This window comes from Poecile atricapillus, chromosome Z (genome assembly GCF_030490865.1).
Source record: "Poecile atricapillus isolate bPoeAtr1 chromosome Z, bPoeAtr1.hap1, whole genome shotgun sequence".
Taxonomy (NCBI): Eukaryota; Metazoa; Chordata; class Aves; order Passeriformes; family Paridae; genus Poecile; species Poecile atricapillus.
The window spans coordinates 20,970,254-20,993,602 of NC_081289.1; the positions used below are offsets into that span (position 1 = coordinate 20,970,254).

The 23,349-nt window shown below is 40.9% G+C and overlaps 1 protein-coding gene across 3 annotated transcripts in view; it reads left to right on the plus strand.

Annotated features, from left to right (window-relative positions):
• Positions 1-23,349, plus strand: part of LOC131573672 (thromboxane-A synthase-like) — a 236,823-nt gene that overhangs the window by 115 nt on the left and 213,359 nt on the right. The window contains exons 1-2 of one of the 3 annotated variants that reach the window (XM_058827854.1): positions 7,849-7,927; positions 10,506-10,696. In XM_058827854.1, coding sequence (XP_058683837.1) covers positions 10,599-10,696 — 98 coding nt within the window. In that variant the 5' untranslated portion in view covers positions 7,849-7,927; positions 10,506-10,598. Of the gene's footprint in view, positions 1-7,848; positions 7,928-8,033; positions 8,131-10,505; positions 10,697-23,349 lie in introns of those variants that run through there. The other 2 variants (XM_058827855.1, XM_058827853.1) reach the window with 2 other exon arrangements.

A 23,349-nucleotide genomic window follows, 5' to 3' on the forward strand; every position in this document is an offset into this window, starting at 1 on the left:
CTGGGGTTTTGTGTGTAAATCCTGATAGGGTCCATCCTAGTCCTCCTTGCCCCGGGCTTGTGGCTGGGAAGCTTTGCCATGCCGGTCCTGTGGCACATCCTTGGGCAAAGTGGTGGGAGTTTGGCTTGGCTGGCAGCGCTGTCTGCAGTGTCAGCGTGTGGGATCGGGGAGAGGTGCCATCCTCCCCCGCAGCCACGGTTAGATGTGTTGGCTCCTTTAGGTAAAGCTTAGTGGGACAAATAATCATTCAGTCTTAAAAAAAGTGAGGGTAGGAATCCCACTCCCCTAGAGGGGCTGTAAATCTTTCTCTAGTCAATAATGGTCTTTATAGCATCCAGTTTTCTGTTGAATTTAAGCTTGATTTTTAAATATTTTTTTTTCCTTTTAAGTTGACTTCCTAGGTCTTAGTAGAGGGAAATTGACAAATACACATTTTGCATATTTGGCTGCAATAGACTCTGCCTGTGTACATTTCCTTCTTCCAGTGTATCTGCTGTTTGCTCAACTGGAGGTAACTCCAAGTTTCGGGCTGTTCAGACCACTACAGTGAAAATCCTTGGGAATGCTTCTGTTTTACCCTGCTGCTTAATAAAACAGAGCAGTGGTCAGATAGCAGGGGGAGAAGAAATGGTTTTGTGTGCTTCCTGGGTAAGGTAAAACGCTTCAAACAATTTGGCTGTGATCCTCTGGCAAACAGGCACCTGGGAAACTATTGCAGCCTTGCTGTGGGTCCTTACACCTGAGTGTAAATTTGCCACATAGCTGTGGTAAATACCTAGCAAAAGGATGCATTGCAGACCTCCCAGGGCTAAGTGTACATGAGATAGTAATGCCCAGTGCATAGAGACTTGGTTCAATGACACAATTATACCCTTGTGGTCCTTTCCCACAAATAATTTACTTATTATTCTGAAGACCATAGATTCATTGTATGCATTACTTATGGTCAGGGTCACTGGTTCTCAGCTACTGCTTCTGAGGTGAAGCAGCAGGCAATGGGCAGGCTGAAAATTGTGGGAGTAGAATGGGAGTTTTTAGCTAAGGCTACTGGTGCAAGACCCTATCTATTAAGAAAAAAAAGGTGGAAGTGAAGACAGGAGACCTTCCTAGTAAAGGTGTCACCCAAGAGAAGATCTGAAAGGCACTTCTCAGTTCTGCTGGGAATTTCGTTGCCCTTTGCTGCTGGTCTCTGCAGAGGCTGCCAAATACTGAGCTGAACAGGTCTGGACAAGGAGGCAATTCCCTTCCTGTTGAGAGGCTTGGCAGCTCTGGGTCAGTGGGAGGCACGGTTTTGGGTGTGTGGGGTTTGCACACCATGGCGTCAGAACTGCTGTCATACGGAAGGGCAGGAACAGAAAACAGAAAAGCTGGCATCCTTCATGAATCAAACATGCAGAAAGGTTAAACACAGTGCCCTCAGATCTGAAATGAGGATGATATAGCTAGTGTTAGAGGTGTTGGTAAGAAGTTCTAAACCTTCAACCAATTAATCAATTTTTGTAAAAATCCCAGCAGCTGTAATGGGGAGGTCTCATGGGCTGCTTTCCAGGTGAAGTTTTTCATGTATATCATAGGCTGATTATTGGCACTGCTGATATATTTGTAATAGAAAATAACTTATGAGCACATCTGAATTGGAATAAAAAATAATTTGTACGGGCATCTCAATCTGAAAGACTTCCCTACAGATTCAAAAAACTTTCTTAAATGTAAACAGCACTGATATGAAAAACAGGGATCATACCTGTGTGCAGCCTTGCTGAGCTTTGAGTGTTTGTCTGTACATGGACAGTCCATATGGCAAGTTAAGCCAGGGTGTCAGAACTCCTGCAAGAATGTCTCCAGGGAAGTGTGACGGCTGGGGATGCCACTGAAACCCTGGGGCAGGGTGGCTGACCAAGGTGGAAGATAGTGATGGAGGCACGAAGCCCTGTGCAGGCAGCAGCAGTGGTGGGAGCCTCTGCCCCCTCCCTCCTGGTACTGAAGGAGGGATGGACCTCCCTACTCTATCTTTCCCCATCTGACAGTCAGGCTGCAATATTTAAAACAGGCATGGATTTCCCTGTTTACCCAACATCAGCACTCCTCCCAAACGGCAATTGTGTTGGTTTTGTTTTCCTTTCCTCATACACATCAGAAATCACACAGCGTGGTATGGCTAATGGGATTATATTGACCCACCTCTGCAGTTGCTATTAATATCTGAAGAAACCTCCAAATATAACAGTGGTAGAACACTTGTCTGCGCATCTTTCTCTTGCCAAACAGAACAGGGTTTTTTTACGTTAGCAGATCCAGTAATTACAAGTCCAAATTTTGCTTCTTGGTAGTGTTAAGAAGATAGGGACCAGATTATATACAGAAGAGAATATATATAGAATATCTGTTTTTGAATGGGTAGCAAGCTGATTTACAATGTCCTTTAAACAGCATCCAAACAGCCAAGTCTTTTTTCAAAACAAAGAAGGCTGAGGGGGTTTGACGAGGCTCATGTCTTTTTCTTGCTGACCATAGGAACGTAACCCACCCTTTTCTAAAAAAACTGCATTCAAAATTCAGCCTTGCTGCACAGGCTACTAAATTTCAATTGCTGGGTTTATGTCATCATTGCAGTTGCAGTAACTCTGTAAAACACAAGATGAAAGGTTGCTCTTTCCACTCTGAGCTCTTTCCATCCTCCACCTTTACAGCAAAGGTTACCCTGAGTGCGTCTGTCTGTTGTAAGTGTAGAAATACGTATTATTCATAACTTGCCAAAGTGTATGCTGGAAAAGCTGAATTTATAGCTGTATTTCCTCTCTGCTGGGGTTTTTAGAGTTGTGTGTTTCAGCATTTCCATTATAAACCCCTGTTTTCTGAGGTTTATAACAGTCTTGAAGAGTGGAGTGGTCTTGAACCATAATAGAAAGCGTGTAATGTTGCATTTACGGTACAGCTGTAACTGCACATTAAGGAGTGTAATCTTCTCAGCGTACCCTCACTGATTCAATAAGGTTCATTGGAGTTACACATACTGAGAGAAAAACAATATTTTATGTTTGGAGTTGGTGCTCTCCATCCACAGAGCTGAGTGCATCACACGAGGACAGAGAGCATCTACCTGCACCAGACTTTCAAAAATTCTTTGCTATACCCTTAAAATACTCACATGCATCTGCGGGGGCCCCTCTGAATTACAGCTCATCATAACCTCCCTTTGTCCCTGGGAATTCCTGAGCTGCCACAGACAGAGCTGGGGCTCCTGAGGAGAAAGTTCCCCATACCCTGAAAAGGATACATACTCCCTTTTTGTACTAGCCCAGCTACAATACGAGGCTGAGCTTATTTGCCACTTGGTGAAAGGCATCAGAAGGTAGCAAAGAAGCTGGACACTGTAAACTTTAGGCTCAGATCCCAACTACAGTACACTTTGAGAGATGAAGTTAAAAGGAGTGTCAGCAGGGTTGAAATCTTGTTTGAGGCTAAGTTTTTCTTGCTGTTTCAACTCATAACGTCAGGTTATTTAGTCTTCCACTTAACCTCTCTTCCCTTGGCTAATAGGTCATCTTATTGGGTTCATGCCCTTTTACAAGTACTGCTAACCTCAAGCATTCCAAAATCACAGATTTACTCTCAGATCCATGAGACTTCAGGAAAAACATGCATTTTTTTTTAATTGAGAAATTAAAATAGTTTAATTAGTATTTTAGCCCTGATCCTTTGAGTTTCACAGCTTCTGAGCACTTTTTTCCTCGCTTTGAGCTTGACAATCCCTGTCCCCAGTAAAACTGGTATTTATCACAATTGCACAAATGAACAATCAGTGCTGTAGCAAAAAACTCAACTAAACCAAGAGTTCAGAAAGAGCTTGAGATTTGGAAGTGTTGGTTTTGTGATTGCCTAATTTCTTCCCCCCCCTACCCCCCAACTTTTTTCATCCCCCTCACTGGTTATGCATGTCACTGTTACAACTTTGCTGCTGAGAATGAGATAGCTGAAGGGATTCCTGATTTAGTGAATTAGTGTACAAGTGGTCAGCAGAAACGTCTGCAGCAAAAAAGTCCAATGAATGGGAAAGTACAAAAGGATGAACCAGAGTAAATCTGCCCCTATGTTGCATGTGCTTCTCTGCCACATATAAGGGGGCTGCAACTTGCATGTTAGTTAGCTCTGCTCCCTTTCATATGGTAAGAAGCCCTTTGGGAATATTTGGCATGATCTACCAAGAATTATTCATCATGTGATGCATACATTTAGGAAACAAATACACTCTGCATGAGTGAAAATAGGACATTTCAAGGTACTTTATATTGTCCCTGCTTTTGCCCTGTAGTGTGAAGGTTTGATGTGTCTTCCTCCCCCAGCTTTGTGTGTTCCAGCACCCCCACATTTTGTGTTCTTACTGTCATCTGAGAATATTCATCATGGTTGTTCACAGTGCAGTTATTGTCATTTTGAAATGCTTGTCATGGAGAACATTTTCAAAGGCACGAGAGGCAACAGGGCAACAGCTTCCCCTTCCACATCTGCTGGAGTCAGAGCAGCATTACCAAACCCTGCACATGGTGATCTCCAGGACAGTGTCCTGTGAAGGGATGTTTCTGCACCTTAAGAAGTGGTTCTATAGATGCCACTAAAGAATTGCTGAAGAACTGGTCCTTAGTGATTTCTTTTGCTGTCAGTTTGAGTTTCTTTGCAGTTGGGTTGCATTTCTACATGTGGATGTAAGCTAAGAGCTTCTGGGCTTCTTGAGGTATGAGAGCCATTGCCGTGGCAATAGTATTAGTCTGACTTGCTTCATTGCCACCTTTATTTTTCCTTTTTGCCTGTTTACTGCTTTTTCTGTGCAGAGACTCGTGGTGGTAGTGCCTGAGATGTAGTACCTGTTCTGGTTTTGGCATGTTTGTATCATCTAATGCATTGCACATTCATTTGCTCTCGTTTGCTGTCTTGTCCATCTCAGAGAGAGAATTGCATCCAAACCCTCTGGTTTTAGACAGAGATAAGGCATAAAGGGACAGCTGATACTGCCCGTGGTTTCCAGATGGGAAGAATTCTAAAGAATTCTACCATTCTTGTCAGGCTGCAGGCCATAGCCCATGGGGACATTCTCCATTCACATCTGTGGAGCTTCTTCTGGGTGCATGAGATATTTGAAAAAAACTCTATTGGACCTCAGGTGAAAAATAGTTCTTTACCTTGTCTGAAGTTCAAGTTTTTTGAGACATTTGGTGCATTTCCTATTTGTCATTTTGAATTTTGACAAGGTACTGATAAATGTATTGTATTAGTCTGTAAGTTTGTTTAATTAAGTTATAGAACAAGGTACTTCTGTTGAGTTTTTCACAGTTCTTTTGACCTTTGATCCACTACCAACATAGTTTTGATAATTCAAGCCCAGAATTTGTTATTTAGAGTAGCTTTTCAAACAGACAAAGAAGGTTAGGTATTTTTCAGGTATTTAAAAACTGAGCTCCAGAAAAAAAAAAAATTACAACTTAACAGCTCTTACCATAATATTTTTGCAAACATTTGTATGTCTCTCTGCAACTACAAGACTAGTTTAGGCAGGGTTTTTTTTGGCTTTTGCTGTGAATGTGGAGCTATTGATCTGTGAACATAAATCCTTATTTATCTCCAGTCAAGTTTATAGTACAATGAAATTATAGGATTGCTTAAATCAATCAATGTTTCTAAAGCAAGCTATAGAAATATAAACAAGTTACCAATTATTTAATAAAGTCAATTTGCTTAGAAATGCCTGGCAACGGGCAGCAGATGTTATACTAATTTCTGCTTTCTCTGGAATTTCACAGGAGCTGCAAGATCTTAATGTCACTATTAGCAAAGGTAACTTTATTTTAGAAACTCATTCTGAACTCTCACAGCAAGAGGAAGAAACTGTCATTCTTTTTGACCACAAAATCTGTGCTATTTCTAAGAGGAGTTCTTTGAAATAACTAGGATATCTCACAGCTTGTTGCTTTAGAGGGGACTTAGTACAGTGGCACTACATATAGTTAGCATAATGAGTTTTTTAGCCCCTAAGATACTCACTGTGTTTGAAGTACCATAACTTTTGGGCAGCTAAGATTAAATTTGTTAGTGAAGTACAAGCTTGCATAGTATTTTAGCTTTCCTAGAATTTTAAACTGTATACCCGTTTCCTGAGAAGCATTTAGGTTAATGTAACCAGCTTCTGACTTGGCAAAACAATTTAAGTGTAAGAGTGTGTCTTTCTGCTTCTCAGTTGGAAGTGCCATGAAGGTGCCCTCAGTGTGGTTTTACAGTTACTGTGTTTGCCTTTTGAGATCCACTTTAATGGAGTGATTTTATTCAAGGTGACTCAAGAATCTCCCATGAGCTCATGGTGTCCTTTTGGTGCTCTTGTCTGTTTTAAATGTAGACCAGGATCTTTATTAGTAGGCTCTGATGCCTTGGTGGTCTGTCTGTTGGGTAGTTTGTCATAGTTTATCATGCAGGAGTACAGAATCATCTGATTAAACTGCTTAATCAATCCTTGAACAGGGATAGCAATAATTAAGTCACAGATGGCCACTGTAAATCCCTCTATTCCAATACATTATTATTCCCAGTATCTTGAATATTAAGGTTGTTTACAATAAGATAAAAAAATAAAAGAAAATAAAATAAAGAAAATCTCTGTGAAATGTGCCTCTGGAATTTTTTGGTTTTTTTTTTATTGGTCTGCCTTCAAGAGAGTTGAGAATTCATTTTGGCTCTGGAAAGGTTTTTGCTTCAAGATAAATGGTCATCATATATACTTATACATTTTGTTACATGGGCTTTGTTAAAGCTTATACATAAACTAGTGCCTGATTAATCTCTTTTTTAAGCTGTTCTGTGGTATTTTGTCTGCGGTATTTTGTGGCTAAGCTGTCTGTAGCAGAATTTTGTTGATCTAAAGACTGTGCTATAAATTTCTATAGACACAAACTGCTATAAAATTAAAATGTAACATCTTCCTGGACTTCCTTCATCTATCATAAAGTTGGTGTGGCTCAGCCTTAATTAGATTATTATAGACCTAAAATATATGAGGTAGAATAGCACAGGAGGAATTGAATTTGGTCATTAGCAGGAGCGTGTGGTTCATCTAGCTGGTGTAGTCAGTAGCTCCTGAAATACGAGGCTGCTCTTTCCATTTGATATGCTTTGAAGACAGTCAAAATCCTTAACGTGATTTAGGTTTACTGGGAAGGTCTATAATCCTGCTTTTTAATAAACTCTGTATTCCATGTTGGAACAATACTTGTTTATGTCAAGCATTGCTGAGGCTCACAGCCACGGTTGTATTCCTTTGGAAGTTGAAATGCATTGTTTTGGAAGAGCATTTACAGAAAATATTACTGGACTCAGACAGGGCTCTAAGGCACAAAGGCTTCCTGTAAAACCTGGATTGTCTGGGTGCCAGCTTTTTGTCCTTTTTCAGTTGAGAAACAATTCAGCCTCTCAGACTGGATGCTGTTGTGTACTTCCCTGTTTAATAGCTACTGCTGTGAGTGTGTGTGTGCGGGCTGCAGCTCTGGCTGCTCAGCACTCAACTCCTTCTGCCATTTCCCGGGGAGCTCCCAGGCAGTGGTGGGGAATGAAGGATGAGATGGGTCTCTTCAGTGCAGGTTTTAGTCAACATCTGCTTGTGATGAACAAGGTGGTGATCTGTGGATTTTAATTGCTACGGAAGAGAGGACCGTGGATGGCACCGTGTCAAGGAGCTGCAAACCTTGGTAGATGCAATCTTGAGGGAAGCCTTGTGGATGCAAATGCAGGCGCTGCTGCTGACTCACAGCAGTCTGACAGGAAAAGTCTCTCTTCTGCTTGCCTCTGGCTTCCTCCAGCGTGTGGTTAGGGAGGACTTTTTTATCTGTCTCCCTAGTTCTTACTGTTACCATGCTGGCCAGCGTGACTCCACAAAAGGAACTTGGAGGTTGGTGAAAAATATCTGTGTTATTAAGTGTTAATTAGGATGATATTTCTCACGTAAAAAACTTGTAAAGAGAGTTCTCAGGATTGATAAATAGCTTGTTTTCATGGCTCTCTGCATCCCTGACTCCTTCTCCCCCCACAAGTATCATGTGGATTTATGTGACTCTTCACAGAGCTGAGGTCCCTAACTCCAGGATGATAACTGTAAGTGCCTCTGTCTGTGATGAGAAGTGCTCCAGGCAGGTTTCAGAGTCAATGTTTGCCACCCTTCCTAATGGTTGGAGGTGCCAAGTTAAAATCCTTCAGCAAGAAACAGGTGATGAAGCATAAAAAGTAAAACAAAAACCCCCACCATCAACAGCAAAAAAGGATTAAAAGAAAAGGAAAAAAAAGCTTAATTATGTGTTCTCGTCCAAACTGGATTCTGATGTGAGACCCTATTTTCTTTCTTAAGTATATGTTTAAGAACTATTCATATCTCCTGTCTCTCTGTGTGACTGGGAAAAGACTCCAGTGCTTCTTTAAAAACAAGTGAGGTCTGTACTTGATCTGTGTGTGCTGATAGGAGTTGTGCAGTTGATTTTAATAGGAGAACATCTGTCCTCTATGTGCAGAAAAATGTCTTTTTAATAAAAGACAAATAAATTAAAGTGAAATTGGAATATTATTTCTTGTCTTCTACCCTTGTAGTGGTTGCTTTAGTTTTTACAAAAGACTTTGGTGCATATCAATGTTTGAATTTTATTTTTTAATTCTGAAAGTCCCTCAGGATTGGTTGCTAGTTGGGATTAGCTTGTGCCCACTGATTAATTCCTTGTGTCACTGGTCTTGAATCTTGTTGCAGTTGTTCTTGGAGAACTTGCCAGCAGCAGCAGTCCAGCAGAGCTGTTATTGACCTAGAATAGGAGTGGAGTTGTTATTACATGAAGAAAGGTTTTCTGTGAACTACGTTGCTATTCTATGGAGCTGATGAGCTGGTTAACACCTTTTACTTATTCTGTAAGGATGTGAGGCTGGAAAGGAATTAATGCAGTTGTGAAGCATGGAGAACCAAAATAGCAGTGATTCACTTAGAGCAGAGCCAAATCTTCTTAAAATTAAACTCCATTGTGTTAGAGACTTTACTTTTTTGATACCTATATTATTAACTTCTCTGATAAAAGCAGGAAATGTAATACAGTGATATTGGAGAAACCTTGCACATTAAATCTAAGCTATTGTCTTGGGGTAGTAAGAAAAGAAACCACTCTTCATCAGGTGTGTTATGAGAATCAGATTTTACAGAATTTCTGGTTCTCAAGGTTACCATATAATTCACAAACCAAGTTTTTGCATAGCATTGATTTCCTTATCTTTCAAGTAGGTTGTTTAGGATGGGTGGAAACTCTGAAGCACATAAATGAGAATTTATGATTTCATAAGTAACAAGCAATACTGGGCAGTTCAGTTCAATTTTTTCATGGGCAGAGGTGTTTACTTGCAAGCTGCTGCTTCTGATGTTGTTGTCCTGAAGATTTTTTTGATTGTGGAATTTGGTCACTTTAGTGTACAACAGGTTGGTGGACTTTTCTTGTAGAAGTGCTTCAAGGTGTGTTCTTTAGTTTACCTTTCTAATTGGACTGGATCAGATGCTCAAAACAGGCTTGAGGTTTTGTCTCCTTGCAGGCAGGAAAATATGGAATAAAGCTGAAGAGTTCCTATCCAGTGAACAAACCATTTCCAGAACTACGGTCAAAACTTGATTATTGTGTGCAGCTTGTTCAAAGGGCTATAGCAGCCCGACTGTACCACAATAGAGATATAGTAAATTTGACCATATTGGTGTAAATCTGATACTAGAAATACGAAGTAGGGGTAGCCAAAGTATCTCTGGAGAGAGTGGTTAGTGATACCTCCAAGGGGGATAGTGCACTGAGCCAGGAAAATTTGCTGTACCCTCAGGAACTTGAGATGATACAGCCAAACAGCGCTGTTGGTGTGGACTCACCAGTGTGGCAGATGCTGACTTTTGGATCTGGTACTTCTCAAAAAAATTGGGGTTTTCTGCTCATTAGTTCCTTCTTTATATGCATTCTAGAAGTCACATTAGACCAGCTTTCCTCTAATTCCTCCTTTTAGTTGTGGTAATTTAAAGTTTACTTTGTTCAGTCTTTACAAGGTATAAGCAGCTTGGAAATTAAGTGCCAATGAAGTTTTATATTGCAAAAATGCTCTATTTTAGTTACTTTAGGGAACACCACTGTTTGTATGTCAGGGCACACCTGAAGTGCCTTTATATTTTTCTTCTGTGATCTGTAACATGGTCAGGCTGTCTGCACCATTTCTTTTCCCCACACATTCCCCAGCTTCCCATACTTGAGGTCTGAAAACCTATTCAGCAACACTGATGTCTCAAGCGGTGGGTATGTAAATATTTACTGGCATGACAGTCAACAACAGTGGGAGGGGGGAAATTGCTACATTCTACCATTCAGGGAACCTTCGAGTTCTGTCTCAGAGTGTGCAGTTGATGAGAAGAGGAAAGGTTTGCAGTTTGTGCTTGACATGTTTTTACTCTCTCGGTTCCTGTTTTGTTGCAGATGTCATTCATTTAGCTGTGGAAGGCTTTATCAGCCCTTGAGGAGGCTTTCCCCTGCACACAGCACTCAAGGCTGGAACTGCAGAGGAGGAAAATGGAGCCTGTAGATCTTCTGGCACTTGCCTCCCTAGAAATGAACAGTACCACAGTCACCCTGGCTTTGCTGGCAGTCTTCCTGGTCCTGCTGTATTGGTAAGTGATAGCAGTGAGATGGGTTGCACATCAGACACAAACCCTGCTGAAGCACTGCCCGCATCTGTAGAGTCTTTTATCCATGAGGGGAAACTGGAAGGTAATTTCCTAGGAGGGAAATGGAGGGGGAGTTGGTTTGGATGAAAAGAGTGCAATAAATACTCACAAAACTCATGATGCTTTTAGAGAATTCTTTCCTTGCAATATTGTCTTGTAAGTGCTTTACCAACTGCTAACAAAAGTTGTCTTCTAAGTTAAGAACTTATTTGTTGATTTCTTAATAATTTCTTTGGCCAGCAGGAACATTGGTCCAGGTCAGAAAGAAACCAAGTATTTGCTGGACCTCTTCTCTCTATTGTGCTGCACGCTTATTCTTTGGCTTAAGTGTACAGACACTTTAACTGCTGCTTGAATTTCCTCTCTTGTTCTTTCCACACTGACTAGTGGACACAAATCAGAATAACAGCAGCCCTAATGGTTAGCACAGTAGGCACTGCAGTGTGCTGTGCTGAAATAAAAGAAAACCCTCCCCCCTGTCCTGACAATTTATTTCAGAAATTAAATTAGCTGAATTGGGAGTGTTTTTTCTTACTTTTTACTTGCATATCTCTTAAAATCCTGCCTTCCAGTAAAAGAATGTTTTTTTTCTGCATTACATGAGTGTTCAAGAAAAGGTTTCAGGGACTGTTGCAGAAAAAAACATCCAGCAAAAATCCAAAGCTAATCTAGAAGAGAATAGGGATGGCACCATGAGTTTAGCACAATTGTTGTAGCAATGTAAATGATGGACTGCTCTGCATATATTTTGTCATTCTTTCACCCTGTTGAGCTTTGTTCAACTTCCTTCTGTGTCCAGGGAGGATCTAGAGAAACCAAAGAGTCAAACCTGTATTTGATGTGTGTTGCTGTATAAAATAGGTGGCTGAGCCTGCTTTCTTAACAAGATCTGCCCAAATCATCACAAACATCCAAGTCCTACTTCCTCTGAATTTTACTGGGAAAAAGAACGGTAGCTCTAGATCATTAAGTAAGACCATGCTGTTTGCTGTAGACCTGTGCATCTCTGGGAGCTTAAGGGGGAGAGAGGGAGGAGAGAGGCACATCCACCATTCAAAAAAGCAGCAGATCAGCTGGTGAGATCTGGCCACCTGTGGTTCGTTTGAAATAGCCTGATGCTTCCACATAGCACATGTTCAGATGTGCCGAGATCTCCCATGACCTGGAACTGCTCCTTGTAAATGTTAGGTACTGTCTGGTGTGTGCTTGCCCAGGACCTCATTTTATGGTTCAGTTTGGGAAAGGCTGTTCCTCCCCTTGAAGTTAAGACATGGTGGTTTAGTGCACATTTGGTCTTGCCATTAACAAACCTAACTCTAATTGCAGAGTTAAACCAGACTCGTGGTTGTGGCCAGTTACTGCTGAATTGAGTGCCTACCATAAACATTTCAAAAAGTTCAACTTAGCAGTGAGGTGGGAAATTGTCTAACACTGAGACATCCCATTCAGTGTGTGCTTTCCTGAAGGTGAGTTCTGTGAAAACTTCAAGAAAAGGAAGCAGAAGTTTTAGATGAAACAAGTGTTTTATACTTGTAACTGCCAATGGTTACTACTAACCAATCATTTTGATCTACAGATTCAAGATTATTTTTAAGTAGCTTATTAAGTACAGGTGCTTATAGATCACTCTTCCAATGGGAAGCTGGTGACTTTTAAATTTGCAATGAAATAAGTTATGGGCTGTTGGTAGGTTTGCCTGGTGGCTGAGCTGTTCACATGTATTTATCTCAGTAAAGTGCAGTGCCTGAGCCTGTAAGGTTAAAGTCTTGAAGCACATATGGAAGTGTAGTAGTTGCTCAGACTTGTCAACTTTCTAATTTGAGTCTCTTTTGTTAAAGTTTTTTATATTGCTTGTGTGTTTAAACAAATCAGTAAAACTCAATGCGTGCTCACATCTTCCTTTATTCATGCCTGAAACCTTGAGTTCAAGGAATTATTTAAACAGTGAGTAAAATGGTTGCTAATAGAAATACAGGTCTCTAATTCTAGAGAACGTTTTTATTACAATCGTGTTGCATACCTGATTATCTGGCTCTTCTAGGAGTTAGAAAACATGAGTGTTGTGTATGGCAGGAGTAATAATAAAGTAATATCTCTTAAGGTTCCTTTGAGGTTTTCTTTATAAGCTTCATCCTATTTTTTTAATAACTACTGAATTATTATTTTCTTAGCTTTTTCTGTCAGGATTGTCTTTTCAGAAGGGCAGTCCTGGGGAAAGGGAGGAATGAATATTTGCTGTTGTAAATTTTGTTATGGTAGTAGTGTATGATTGATTGGGGTCACGTTGTGTCAACTGTAGTGTGAATACAAAGAACAGGCATTTTGTCCACCCTGTTGGCTGTAAAAGGCTTAGTAAGGCTCAAAAGAAGGCAGTTGCAGGTAGAGGAGAGAGTCAAAAGATCTCGTGCACACTAGAATAGGAACGTGGTGATGGCAGCATTCGTGTTATTGAGCTCTTTCCTTAGCACGATTTTTGTGGCTGGGGGTACTCAGTGGTTTAAATGATGGCCTTGAGCTGCTGTCCATCGTTTCAGCCTCAGTCCCTGTTAGTCTGTGTGTTGTAAGGCCAGCTGGGATTTGTCAGAGTTCAGCTGGCAGGTGGTATCTTGCTAAACTGCGATAAGACCAATCTCTTCACAATTTTGGTGAGGTCATATGAAAGAGAGAGAGAGAAAGGGTTGATGGGGAAAGGGAGGAGAGGCTGTAGCTGCATAAAATAAACGTATAGGGAAGATGCAAGTCTTAGGAAGAAACTTGGATGAGTGGATAATTTTTTGTCTGGTATTTATAGTATTATGAAGATCATCAATAACTCTTTATAACAAATCATGTAATAGTACATCTTTGGTTTCTCATGTGCTTTCATCAGTGTAATATGAAGGTGGTGCTTGTAGTGTAATGTGTCAATTTTAAATCAGTGGAAGCAACTATAACCTCTCAGTGCTTGTGTTCTACATGACCTTAAGTCAGCTCTACGGAGAGGCTTTGTAAGGTAGTTGATTTAATGTTGGGAGTAGAAAGCTTTTCAAAGTAGAAAGGTTTTCAGGTACATTGTCTCATAGTCTCTTTGGATTTGAATGGGAAGTTGCTTTTTTGGTAATCTGTTAAACTGGGAGGATGCTGAAGCTTCTTTGCTATCCCCCATTCCTGAAGGATTTAGTCATCTGCTACTCTCCCCATTCTTGCTACTTGTTCTCTGTAGGTAAAAATCTCTTCTTGCAGACTTCTTATATTGTATTCTTGGATGTCTGTTGCTACATCATTATTATTGTGATGGACAGGTTACTGCTTTATTGACCACAAAAAGGCATAATATGGCTGACTACCAAAGTTCAGTAATGCCAGTGACACAACACTTAGCATTCTTAAAAAATGTCTTGTCTGTGTCCTCCCCTGTGATTTCTTCTACCTAAACTGATCAGAGTTTCTTTTAAGAGCTCTTTCTTTTTTAGTTGCAATGACTGCTGTCTCTATTTGCCTAATCTCTGTGAATCTCAGGGGGTTTTTTAGGCATGAAATAAAACCAAACTCTTAAGGGAAGAATGAGGTTAACTTTTACAAATCCCAGTGATATTCTCTATTGAAAAATACAGTAGTTTATCTATGCAACATATTGTTCATTTTCATTTCAAACATATGCTGAGTTGGATATCCCATGCTTGGCTGTAGCTGCAGACATTGCTTTTTGTCTTTCTTTTTGCTGTCTGGGTAGATGTTTGATAAAATGAAAGCAGGAGTTTATCTTGCTTTAAAGTTTAATGTACCATAAGCTGAGCATTATGAAGAAGCTGTCACAGCATTCAGATACCTGTGTTCAAACTGGATTATCAACCCCTTGTCTAAACAAACCTGGGGATTTTTAGAAACATGGAGGTTGGATGGGAGTGTTTGTTTATGTTTGTAAGATCCGTGTCTAATTGCATGCTTTCAAACATAGCAAAACATAAACTAGTGGTGTTCCTGCCTGTTTCTGAAAAGCTAAGTAATTCAAAAAGATGTCATTTTTATATTGAAGTAATATTAATGATTACTCGTGCTAGAGACAAGTATAGAGAGACTAAGAGATTGAGATTGATCTACCTTCCTAGATCAAGGTACTAGCCACGCAGTGCAGAACAAGTCATTCCTGACCCAAAGAATTTGCAGTCTCTGACAAAAAAGAATGAAAACTAAACTTAATATTTTTTCTCCTCTGACCTTAAGTTCGTTGCATACAGTTGGATGGGGGACATACTTAGACAATGGGGCACATGTGTTAGAATTCATCATTTGGTCCCATACCTGTACTAAACCAAATCAGAAGTTGATCTCAGGGCAAAGTGGTATTTTCATACAGGTGACTTCAATATCATTGCTTGTTTGGCATTACTTTGCATCTGTAGTTTTGGAAAGGGCTCTAAAGGGAAAGTTTAGAGGTAATCTTTCTCCAGCAAAAACTTCATTCTGGTTTTGCAGAACCTTGCTGTTTGGGGTTGAGTTAACTAAAACTTCCTTTTTTCTGAAGTGAATGCCACCTAATACTAGATCTTGGACCAATTTTTGCCCCTCAAAAGATCACTATTTGACATATCAGATATTTGACAGCTACAGCTCTAGCTTTATGGTCTGAGTGCAGGCATAAGGGAAGTAGATTTTCCCTAACACATCCAGATAATACTTCTGGACAGACTCAGGGACAGGCAGTACAAAACTTGCATACTTTCTGGATAGGTAGACCCAGATTTTCCACCTGCCACTGCTGCCATCAAGAGCACAGGGAGCACCAGGCCTTGGTGTGGAGCATCAACAAACACTCAGAAGGACGTACAGATCTGCTCTTACATCAGGCTCTTCGAGGTGAGAGGTTCAGAGAGGCATCCTAATGCTCAGGTGTCAAAGCCTGCTCATTTCCCTTTCTGGCAGAAGGCACAGCTCTGTAGACAGAGAGTGCTCAGGGGCTGGTGCTCCTGTACTGCTGCTGGACTCTGGCTGCTGGACTTGTCTGTCTCCCACATCCTTTTGACTAGCAAAGTCTGACCTCTGAGCTGGGATCTCAGGTTATGGTCCCTAATGAGACTTCCCCTAATACAACCTTGTAGCTTCTCAGTTTGCAGTGAACCCAGCATCAGGTTTACAGGGTCAGAAGACTGGGAAGTTTTGGAGTTTTTAATATTCTGTTAACCCCAGCTGGTGGTTGTTTTTTTAAATTTTTTTTCCCTAAAATGATCATTATCAGTGGAAATCATTCTTCTTCTCTCCTCTTCATTTGAATGTCCCATTAGAAAAGCTAGAAGGATCTGACTCAACAGGAAACATCAGCAAACTGCTGTTGATGACAAAAGAAAACCCAAAAGATTCTGAATTGTCTTTGTCATGCAGTTTCACATCAAGCAGTTCTGGAATTCCCACTAATGTGTCAAACATAGTTTGGTTCCACAGCTGTGCAATGTATGGCCTTGTCTTTGAGCTAAATCAAGCATCTCTAGGTAAGCTCAAAAGGAGCAGAATAAATTACTGAATTATAATTTGGAAAAGTGCCATACCACATATGACTGAATACTTTATTTCTCAGAAAACAAAGTAGATTTGTGTAGATTTGATCATCCAGAATGAAGTTCAATCAGTGCCCTGATTATGCTGCGTTTAGGTAAACAAAGTTATCTTACTTTTGGAGGAAGAAGCAGAACAGTTTTCTCTTGTTGCTATTGCAGCTTCAGATCCTTGGATTCTCTGGGATATCCTCAGAGGCTGTTGTAACACCTTGGTTATCCAGACAAGTGTTGAGCTTTTCGTGCAGTGCAGTTTTGGTTTTGCTTTCTTGCACTGCGCTGCAAAACTCAGAAACCACCTCTGCTCAAGTTTCGTTTTGTTTTCAATTTAGAGATTACATGTCCAGCAGTCTTTGTTTTAAGGCCCTCAAGTGGTTGCTGAGTTTTTTGCTTTTGTGAAGGTGCACTTCACCCTAAAAACTGTGTAAAAAAATCAGTCTCCAGCCTAACCTTGTGGTTTTTGTTTTTCTCTAAACTTTTTCATGCCTTTCCCCATTAAATCCCAAATTAAATCATAGTTTGATTTTAATGAGTGGAGATTGGAGCCTTAATAGTATGTAAAGGCAGACCTACAGGGATAGGATGGCTTCCTATCACAAAACACGTATATTTACCTGTTTCTACTATCGTCTCCAGATCCATGTCCAGTGGAGTGAGCTGCAAAGCTGGATAATGCACACAAATAGCTCAAGAGTAAACAGGAGCTGGACTCAGCCCCTGAGCCATCCCATTTCTGCTTTCACCTCCTGCAGGGCTTGGAATGGTCTGGGTCTCGTCTCAACTGGGTTGCATAGGCAGGAGAGACCAGCAAGGGAGGGAAGTACTCTGCAACTTCTGCCTGGGAGCCTGCTCTGGAGCTTCACTGAGCTCTTCTGGACCAGAAGTTTGGTTTTAACTTTTGACCTGGTCTTTGCCTTCGGTCAGTTTACTTTGTTTAAGTTGGGGATAGTTGGGCCCCTCCCAAAGTGAGTTTGGGTACTCCAGGTTATCTTCTAGGAACTCCTGCCTCCATCTACTGACAGTATTAGGAATATGAGGAACTTAATACCCAGCTGGTGGTGCTTTAAATGGAATTGAAATTTGATGGTGGGAGAAAGCAATGTACACAGCTTCCTCAGAGACAAGGCCCTGCAAGCAGCGCAACACTTCATCCATTGCACTGGGGCTGTGTGTTTAATTGCCAGGCTCAGAGGGGCCTCTCAGGTCTGCTGCAAAGTCTTCAAACACTGCCATGAGCTCTGCTCTTCCCTGAACCCCAGGGGTGCATTCTGCAGTTCCTGTGACTGCCCTGCCCTGGGGGGAACTTGTTGGTTTTCCAGTGCTCCAAGGTGCGTGGATTTTTGTCACTCCACTTTCAGATAGCACGCAAAGTGTCCTGCCAGCCTGCCTGTGCTCCCTCTTAAATGAAAAGTTAAAACAGTTTGTATTTTTGACAGGTTAGAACTCCTTAGAGTGGTGAAATATAGATCTGTGTTCTTTTTTCTTGTCTCCTTTAACATTGTTCCCATAATTTAAAAAGAAACTGCCCATATTCTTCTTCACCCTTTTTTGTCTTTGCATTAGATTTCACCCATACCAATGTTTGTTTTGTACTCACTGCTGGCTCACAGGTAATTTATGCCTTTGATTGTCATGCCTTGCTCTTCTGTAGGGAAGTTTTATATAGAATTTAATGGAGATGTCTAAAAAATATTTTAAAATATTGGCATGTTATTGAAAGATTGTTCTTTATCAGTTCCCCTTGACATACCCAAAATCTTTAGATGGATTTTTCTCTCTCTTATCTCCCTAGTTCTGTTTTTGGTTTTTTTTCCCCTATTGAAAACAAAGTTTACTATTCCATGAGCTCAGTATGTGCTAACTGCTGTGAAACAGCTGAACGAGCTCAAAATATTTTCTGGTTTGGGTTTGGATACGCATTTATTTCATTTTCCCAGGAATAGCAGAGGAGCTTGAGAAAACGATTTTCCATGTCTGCCTCTTCCTTCCCTTGCTTTGTATGCAATTGCTTACACTGGTGACAATTTCTTTTAAGCTTTACTTGTTTATTTGACATGTGTTACCTATGATTGGAGTGATGGGCAGGTCAACAGGAATACAAGAGTTTTAATGAAGGGATCATCTAGCATGCGGGAGATTCTCCATATCCATTCCTTTGGTAGTTTCTTTCCTGGCTAGGTGCTACTTTCATGGTTCTGCAGAACCTGTGAAGATGTTGGGGGAGCAAGGAAGCAACAAACAAGGAAAGGGGCAAAACTTGTTATGCTGGTTTTTTTGCTTGGGTACAAAAAGAAGCTGGATGCCCAGCAATGGCTGGGAAAGGACTGGAAAGAATGACTGGGAGCAGCAGGATATGTCTCCATATGAATTTGCAGTGGGTTGTTATAGATTGAAGTCAAGTATGTATGGGCAAATTGAGGTTGGAAGAAAGGAACTGAACTGAGCTGTATGTTGGGAGTAGGAAATGAGACATTGGCTGTGTGCTCGCTTGTATGGACAAAGTAAAGTCTACTTCCTTGGAAAGAATAGTTTCTTTCATTCACTAAAAACCTTGTGATGTTCTTTATGAGTTGAGGGGCATGGGAAGGATGAAAAGGCAGTGGACTTTAGAGGAGATGAGTAATTGGTAATTGTATGATCACAAGCTCCTGCTGAATGAATGCTCTTGGATGAGAACCCTTGGCAGAGTTCTGAACCTGTAACCCTCAGTATTGTTTTAACTTACTTGGTGGCAATAAATCTGATGTAATCTGTGCATGCATGTTTGTGGTTTCTCATCCAAAAAGCTCCAAAGAGCTTTTATGTAAACACCCTCTCAGTAGAGCTATAACAATTGAAGAGGTCGTCGAGGCATGTGGTTTGAAATGTGGGAAAGACATGAAATAAAGCCATCCTGGGAGAGGAAGAAGCAGCTAAAGGATCTTTGGTGGGTTGCATGCTAGCATGACAGACAGAGAGTGATGGTGGTCAAAACTGCAATGGCCCTCTTCCATCTTTAAAATATCGACATGATCTGTTTGTTCTCCAAAGACTTTAACAAATCTCTGTTTTAAGATGTTCTGAAATACTCATCATGCCTTGAGATGAAGCAATCTCTCCCAACAGAGTTCTCAATATAAGCTTCATAGTAGCAAAACTGAGAAGCTGCATATTTATGTTAGGATAGATTTCAGTGTGTGTAACACTATTGTACTGGATTGATTAATGTCTCTGAATGCTACAATGAACTGTACTCAGTATGGGACCCTGAGCTGACCAGTAGCTGCTAAGTAGCCATTCAGGTCAGAGCTCTGGCCAGCAGCTTCAGGAAGAGCAAACGCCTCTTGGTGATTCCAGAAAGGCTTCAGATCCCCTCTTGTAGCTCATGAAACGGGACTGTTCTGGAATAACATTCAGCAGCCTTCACTTCCATGTATCTGGCTTGCTCTCTCTCGTCTCTTCTTCAGAGCTAGGAATAGCTGTTACAAAGATAAAGAATCCTCAGTTTTATGAGAGCTATTACTAAAGATGGCAACAAACCTTGAGCCTTTCCTATTTCAGAATAGTATTTTAAAATTTGTTTGTCTATTAGAAAGTTTTAGACATCAGGCAATTTCTCACAGATTGTGTAGTTGTGTCTCTCGGCGGTTGTCTTTTAAAATTTTTAAAAGTTTAAATTTTTTGCAGTCGTTAAGGATTCAGTGGCTTCACAATATATTTTCTTTCCTGAGACGTAACTTTTGTTTAGTATAAATGGAAGGGCTCTCAATTTGAGTGGAAAAGCAGCCATCTGGTGTTCTTCTAGGACACAGAGATGTTGTCTGTTATTAACTGGAAGAGACCATCAGATCTTGGGTGTCAGGCACAGGGGAGTGAGGAACCTCCCCAAGCAGTGCTGCACAGCAAGCTTGGAATTTTAATGGTGCACACAGTGTGGTGGAAGGACTGTAGGAACCTGTGCCTTCTCAGGCCATGGATCTTATAAAGACTGGTGTATTTACAATGCAAGTATGTTCATCCTGCCAGGACTCAGTTTGGGATTTGAGAATTGGGATTTGGGCAGTGTATACCTAACCTGCCTTCTTAGCTTTAGGAGACTCTAACCATTAGCAAGCATGGTAAGAAGGCCTTTATTTCCATGGTAGCTTGCTGACTTAGTTCCTCTTTCAGGCTTTAGCTGTGTCACTGGTGGACATTTTCTAATTAATTTTTGACATTGCTAGGGATTCTGTGCAGTAAAGCCTTTTTTCTCCCTCCTTCTCCCCCTTTTTATTTACGTTCCTGAGTGAGAGCATAGCCAAGCAGTGAGCTCAGTGCCATGGAAGCATTTTATATTTTGAGCAGAGATAAAAATCTCATTCCTTCTATAAACAAAACAAATCAACAGATGATGCCCAGGAGAACCATTTCTCTATAGCCATTTTCCTCCAGCTGCTTTCTATTCCGTGCAGCTTGCAATGCACCATGTGAAATACGTGTGTGCCTTTCTGTGTGTGCAAAGCACAGGTTTCCTCCAGACAGTGGCAGCTTCATCATAGAAAAGAAACAAAAACCACCAAAAACCCACACTTTTTTTTTCTTTTACAATACTGTAATAATAAGATTGCTAATAAAGTTGAGATGCTTGGTTGTTTAATAGTGTGTAATTTAGCAATGCTAGAGGATATGCTGGAGGAGCTCTGCAGTCACAGCCACTGCATCTTCCCTCTGAATGGGTTTGGACTATTGTCCGTGGGAGGATGAGGGACAGAAATAATCTGAGGGAGGCTGAGTGCCTCATAAACATGGCTGAGATGAGAGTATAATAAAAAAAGCTCATTTGGAGTTTGCTGCCCTGGGTGGGTTTGCATGTGTCCCTGTGTCAGTGAGGAGATTCTCTCCAGTGCTGCAGCATCTTTGTGGCTGGGCACGAGCTTCTTTCAGGCATGAGACTGGTGGAAGGCAAGAGGAATTGGCCCGTTCAGCTTGTTGTAAGCATTTGGCTGATGGCACTTCTTTGCTTTCCTGCTTTAGTTTGGCCATGGTGAACAGCTCGAAGGCTGAAGTGGATGGCCAAAAGGTGCAGGGGGGTGGGGTTGAGACCCCGAGGCACCATGGAATGAGATCATGCAAGGGAAAGAGCAAAAGGTTGTCTGGATGACGATCTGGTAGGTAAAGTGTATGGCAAGATCTCAAGAAGCTTGGGAATAGTTGCAGGTCTGTCCTTGGCAGAGGTGCAGCTGCAGGGATATCTTATCTCAGCAGAATCTTTCTGCTCACCTCCCCCTCCTGAGACGTGCTTCTGTACAGGAGGAGGGTGGCTAAGCCAGATGTTCCTAAGCTGGAGCCTGAGGGAGTAGTATCTATCCTTGCAGGGGCAGAGAAAGGTGATAAAAGTTTGAATATCACTAAGTTAATGGGCTATTTTTTTTCCATAAAGAGTAGCCTCTGAGATGTGAAGGAACTAGCAAGGGGGACAGGAGGGCAGTAAAATTTGGCAATTTTACTTTTGGTTGTCTTGATGAAGCATGGTTTAGAACTGAAGGAAAATATTATGGTTTCACATCCAAAAAGCTCCTGAGAGCTTTCATGTAAACAACTTGTAAGCATCCATGTATGTATACATTTACACTTAAATATAAACACATAGCAAGTGACTCAGAACAAACAGCTTCTAAATAAGCAGCCAAAAGTAACTGATCTGATCATTGGATAGATCATGTTCAGAGCCCAAAGCAAACCCCTTATCCCATCTCTGGCCAAATGACTCCTGGCAGCTAAGGAAATAACCTTGGGTAAAACCAATAGAATTTTTATAACAGAGACGTTAGCTATTGACCCCGAGCGTATTTTATGACACTGCCTCGGTTTTGCCTTGTATATCTTCATTCTGGTGTTGATGTGTTGTTCTGTGTTTTTGAAAAACTGCAGTCTCCCCTCAGCACTCCAGGATCTGACACTGCAGCACCGGGCTGCGGGTTCACACTCATCAGCTCCGGATCATTCTCTGAGGCAGAGCTCATCCAGACAGGGCTGGGCACATGAGACAATTTGATTTATTTAACTGGAGTGCAAGACAAGTAATTGGTACCATTTCTGCTATGCTACTGGGAGAACAAAGGCACTACCTGATCTGGTTTGAAGGTCACTTTCCCATATTAACAAATTTCACTTCAAAGAACTTTTTTCTACCACATCAATTCTTTGTGTAGTATGGCTGAGATAGTTTTGATCAGAGGCTTCTTGCCCTAAACCTGAGTTTGCTGAATCATTAAAACAGGGTCTCAAACTTGTGTGAGAACTGAGTTCTGTTTACTTTGCTCAATTGCCCTGGTAAAGTTAGGGAGCAGCAAAAAATGTTCAGTAGAAATTTCCCTGACTGACAAGTGCACATGAATCAATTTCTTTTTAAAAAATATTGTATTTATGAAAGTGTTTCCCAAGGTGATTTGCTTATGTCTGAGCATTTAGGCTTGCAGTATCTATGGAGCTTGAACTCAGAGCTTTAAGGAAAAGAAAGCTATGTTGTAACATAGCTGACATTGTTGGGTTTTTTTCCCCTCAAAGAAGTAAAATATTTTAGGTCCTTAGTTCTTTTGAAAAATCTGGATTTAAAGGAGGTAGTTAACAATGGGAAATCTTGCCACAATTTTTGGTAGCAGTGTCTGATTGTTTTTCTGGGTGACACTATTTTGGGTCGAGTTATAGAGCTGACTGTAAGATGTGAAACCATTTGGGTAAAGTTTACATGGACAGCCTGTCTCATTAATTATCCAAGAAATTCTGACCTCTTAAATAACAGCTCTAAGCTGATTTACTAGTGCAAGCCCTTTAAATTCATGGGCTGAATTTGGCTTGCATTGCTTAGACCAGTGATAAAACAGTATTGTGGGGTTTTTTCTTTCTTACCTGAGAACATAATTCTCCCACCATTCAACTTTCACATGGACACTTTTTCTGACCAAAAAATGTTGTTAAACATAATATTGACACAGTAAAAGAGCAACCCACACAGAAACCCAAGCTGCATCATAAATCCTTCTCTGAAGTTGCTCACACTGGTTATGTAAATAAAAGAAAATTGATGCTGTTTGCAGAATGTGATGATAT